At 43.1% G+C, this 4,524-nt stretch overlaps 1 protein-coding gene across 3 annotated transcripts in view; it reads left to right on the top strand.

Annotated features, from left to right (window-relative positions):
* The first annotated feature begins 296 nt into the window (after positions 1 to 296).
* Positions 297 to 4,524, top strand: part of LOC123128111 (dual specificity protein kinase YAK1 homolog) — an 8,998-nt gene continuing 4,770 nt past the window's right edge. For all 3 annotated transcript variants that reach the window (XM_044548033.1, XM_044548032.1, XM_044548034.1), the window contains exons 1-11: positions 297 to 1,022; positions 1,829 to 2,028; positions 2,381 to 2,534; positions 2,611 to 2,720; positions 2,820 to 2,889; positions 2,977 to 3,059; positions 3,160 to 3,241; positions 3,328 to 3,368; positions 3,483 to 3,605; positions 3,789 to 3,933; positions 4,040 to 4,148. In XM_044548033.1, the coding sequence (XP_044403968.1) occupies positions 843 to 1,022; positions 1,829 to 2,028; positions 2,381 to 2,534; positions 2,611 to 2,720; positions 2,820 to 2,889; positions 2,977 to 3,059; positions 3,160 to 3,241; positions 3,328 to 3,368; positions 3,483 to 3,605; positions 3,789 to 3,933; positions 4,040 to 4,148 (1,297 nt within the window). In that variant the 5' untranslated portion in view covers positions 297 to 842. The remainder of the gene's footprint in view (positions 1,023 to 1,828; positions 2,029 to 2,380; positions 2,535 to 2,610; positions 2,721 to 2,819; positions 2,890 to 2,976; positions 3,060 to 3,159; positions 3,242 to 3,327; positions 3,369 to 3,482; positions 3,606 to 3,788; positions 3,934 to 4,039; positions 4,149 to 4,524) is intronic.

The following is a 4,524-nucleotide window of genomic DNA, read 5'->3' as shown; positions in this document are numbered from 1 at the left end:
ATACCAGATATATATGAATATCTTTCAGCGTAATCCTTTTGGCAGAAATAAATGAAACATATATTATTTCTCGACCATTTAGAGCCGCACGATGGACAGATCGGACGGCCACGCTCGCACTAGCACAGTGACGTTGCGCGGCCTAGCACGCGATGACAGCGGTGCTTAGCGTGGCGACGTTGATAATTGCGGGCCGTTGCCACTGGGGGCCGTGTTACAACTCCACTGCTTAACCGCAGTAATTAAAATCCAGACGTGTATATATATTAGCTGGAAAGAAGGCGAGCGGAAAAAAAACCACAGAGTCGAGGGGAGGTGACGGAGACGAGGAAGGAAAGGAAGAAAAGAGACGAAAGAGGGAGGAGGAGGAGGGGATTGGGACTCGCCGCCCCGCTCCAAATTCCCCACTGCTCCACCACCTCCGCCTCCACTTCGCCGCCGCCGCCGCCGCGAGTACGGCGGGTACGAGCAGCCCGTCGCCCTCGGCCCAAAACCCTACCCGCCCAATTCGGTCCGGCTCCGAGCCGTTGGCCCCGCCCGGGGAAGTCCCGAGCGCCAAGAGGAGGCGGCGGAGGGCCGGGGAGATCGGATCGGCGGGGGCGCGGGCCGGAGTAGCATTGGGCGATGGCCGCTTCATAGGATGCAGCTTTACTCCGCCGGCGGCCGCTTAGTCTGCTGCTGCTGCTGTTGCCGCTTCTGCTTCGGAGTGCGCTGCCGTGATCCCAACAGGAGCCTGGGCTGGTGCGGGTTGGGCTGACGTGTTGTTGTTGCTGCTGTTGTTGGGCACTTGATCTCTGCGGGCGCTTTGCGCCTGCCTGTTGGGAGGTGGTCGCGTGAGGCGAATGGAGGAGACTGGGAGGGAGAGGAAGGCGGCGGGGCCGCCGCCGTGGGCGCCGACCAAGTCCACGGTGTTCCGGTCCTACGCTGCTGCGGTGGTGGGCGACCGGGCGGAGGCGCCGTCCGCCCGGGGCAATGGGGTTGCCGCCCGTTCAAGCAATCTACGCGCCGTCAGGAAGAGGCCTGTACGTTTCCTACACCTTCCCCTCTCACGGGGCTAACAAAAGATGCTTGCTTGCTTTCCCTTTTGGAGCTATTCTCGGGCTCACCGTGCTGAATTTGAACTGTCAATTGGATTGAGCGATTCTCAGAGGTCGTCCTAGCTGGAAATTGATTAGAATGAAATGCCCTTAAGAAACCGTTACAGCTTAAGAACCCAATACATCTTAAACTTCGGTGACTTGAACTACTCGAATCAGCACCGTTCCTGCTGCTGCTGCTGCTGCCTTTTCCGGACGCACGGTTCAGGGAACTAAAAGTTTGACCAACTGGAGCAGTGTGGTCTGCTCAAATTGTCTTTTGATTAATCAGAGGCAAACCTCATTTCTGACTACAATTAGCATTCCCATAAATTAACCACGCCTATTTTTTCTGCAACAATCATTCAGTGTTGAATTATATATAATATACATGTTTTGTTTGCTTGACTTGCTATTCCAATCCATCACGAGTGTAAAGAGATTCCAAGTATAAGTGATTGGGAAATATTACGCAAGTGCACAACTAAAAGTGTGTCAGGATCCTAGTTGTAGTTGATATCTCTTTTAGAAAATATGGATCATTGGACAATGCAAACCTGCATATACCATCCAATGAATAGTGCAATGCTACAAGAACATCCTTTAACACTGTTGCTGGTCTCAATTAGTGTGTTATATGGGAGAGAAAGATGGAGTGCATTTATAATTCAGTTTGTTACCATTGTTCATATGCACCACATGCCCATATATATCTGATATACCAACTCTGAATTAACTGTTTATTCCTGCAGATTGTTGCAAGATTGACCAGAGACATCGTCCAAACTTTTGAAAAATGCAATCCTGAGTTTAATTACGTAGATTCACTAAATCCCAAGCACTTCCTCACCACTCCTGCAGTTCCTGTTCATAATGATGGCCTTGATAATGCAAATTCTGACCTAATCTTGTATGTCAACTTGGAATTGGTTAATAAGAAGTCAGACCGGAGGTTAGTTTAGTTATTTTCCAGTGTACCAGCTTTAACATTTTAGTTTCTTGTTGGTTACTTCAGACACTTTTAGCACACAAATTCACTTTTGCAAGAAGTTGATTTTTATAAGTTAGAAATATCTATGAATACTTGGAGGGCCCCATTATTTATGAGAATTAAGAAGTCAAGGTATGTGAAAGAAGAAATATGTCCGAAGGTCTGTCGCAATATTTGGTTTCTTCTTTCAATTTGTAGAACTTGTGTGGTAGATCTAGCCGGTTCAACTTTTTTTCCACAACTGCTCATCTCAGGGTTCAGATTGTTTAAGTTATGCTTCATCATTTCATTAGGCAATTTTTTTGGTAATAAGGTACATTGTCGAAGAAATGCTTGGCCAAGGTACCTTTGGGCAGGTTGCTAAATGCTGGGATGCAGAAACCAACAGTTATGTTGCAGTGAAGGTTATAAAAAACCAGCCTGCCTTTTATCAGCAGGCTATCATGGAAGTCTCATTGTTGAGCATGGTATGGTAATCTACTTAGGATTTACTTATTTTGTTGAAAATATTGGCATCACAACACTGGTTTCATGTATTTGCAGCTAAATGACAAATTTGATCCTGATGATCAGCACCACATTGTCAGGATGCTGGATTTTTTTCCATGGAAAAATCATTTGTGCATCACATTTGAAATGCTTGGTCATAACCTGTAAGTAACTTCCATTAAACCTGCCTTTACTATTATGTTTTATAAATATGCCCCGTGTTAGTTTCGATTCATGTGGTAACGTAAACTCCAACTTTGCAGGTACGAGCTGTTGAAAAAGAACAACTTAAGAGGTTTGCAACTGCAATTTGTCCGTACTTTCTCAAGACAGGTAGGTGTCCTTTTCTTATCCTGCATGTTTTTCATATTTGTTCGTTGCCATTGTTGCCATATTACCTATTATATGTATTACTTTTAGATATTGGATGCATTGATTGTCATGAAAGGTGCTGGAATTATTCATTGTGATCTAAAACCGGAAAATATCCTCATAACACCAAAGTGAGTTGCTTCCCATCAAAATAGGCACTTCGTTTATACGCCTTCTGTGTACTACCACTTTCAACAATGCTAAGTTTGATGACTGAGGTGACCTTTGCAGAGTAAACTCAGCAGCTGGAGTTAAAGTAATTGATTTTGGATCAGCGTGCATGGAGGGTAAAACGATTTACTCATATATCCAGGTTTTATTTGAACTCACTCATCAGTCTAAAGTTCATTTTACTAATATGAATTGTGAAGTCAAGCTTGTATTTTTTTCCTTTTCCAGAGCCGTTATTACAGGTCACCTGAAGTGCTTCTTGGCTATCCGTATCCTATTGAACATCTCTAATAGCAAATACATTTAACAGTAGCTACACAAACATCTTACAATGCATAGTTTGTGATTTTAGCTTGTGGGCTTGTACACTTAACAAGTGCTAGATACACTACCGCCATTGATATGTGGTCATTTGGCTGCATAGTTGCTGAACTTTATATAGGTCTACCTTTATTTCCCGGAGCATCAGAATACGATGTCCTTAGCCGTATGATTGAGATGGTCGGGTAAGTTCTTTTTTATTGAAAATCTTAATCTCCTGTTTTCTTATTTTCGTACCAGCTGTTTGCAAATAAATTCTTTATACGATATTAGGTGTTTACGTGTTAGCTGGTTGAGCTGTTTCACTTCAGTTAGTAGGTGTTCAATAATGGTAGAATACTTTATTTACCAATATTCAACATGTACAGTGGGCAACCGCCAGATGATCTTCTTAGGGAGGCTAAAAACACCAGGAAGTTTTTTAAACATGCTGGAAGCATTTATCCTGGTAATGAAGCACATGATGGTCTTCGCAGTTCATACAGAATACTAACAGAAGACGAGGTTGAAGCAGTAAGTTTTGTGGTTTTTCTTTGGAAGTTATTCTGAAGACTACTTCTATGTCATGCTTTATACATTTACTGTGTTATTCATGCCCTGTCTAAATCCTGCAACACAGAGGGATTCCAAAAAGCCAAAAATAGGGAAATGGTATTTCCCTCGTGGGAGGCTTGACAGACTCATATTCTCGTACCCTTGGAAGAATTTAAATGAGGGTAATCTGCCAGGTTTGTTCAGTGATGCTTTTATTTATTATTAATAGGGGCGGCTTTACCCCTGTTCATAAATTTTAGGGTTGATCTACCGCAATAATGTTCAATACAATAAAGCACTTACTGTTTCTATTTCTATATTATGGTCTCTGTGTGGCGGTCTTTGAACATCAAGTGGCTTCTTAGCATGAAAAAATTCTTGGTTTTCTTACTCTGTTTCTAGGGATAGCCTGGAATTAGGCCAATATAGAAAATGGTCAACTTACTCTTGCAGTATCAGTGAAATACACACCTATGCAGATTAGATGAAGAGCTTGTAACACACACAAACTAACATTCGATATATGCTTTTTTCAACCATTTAATCCGATGTTTGTAATTTGAGTCCAGT

The sequence above is a fragment of the Triticum aestivum genome, chromosome 6A, assembly GCF_018294505.1.
Source record: "Triticum aestivum cultivar Chinese Spring chromosome 6A, IWGSC CS RefSeq v2.1, whole genome shotgun sequence".
In the NCBI taxonomy this organism is placed as follows: domain Eukaryota; kingdom Viridiplantae; phylum Streptophyta; class Magnoliopsida; order Poales; family Poaceae; genus Triticum; species Triticum aestivum.
The sequence above is the reverse complement of the archived record's forward strand: the minus strand, read 5'-3'. Positions and strand labels throughout refer to the sequence as shown.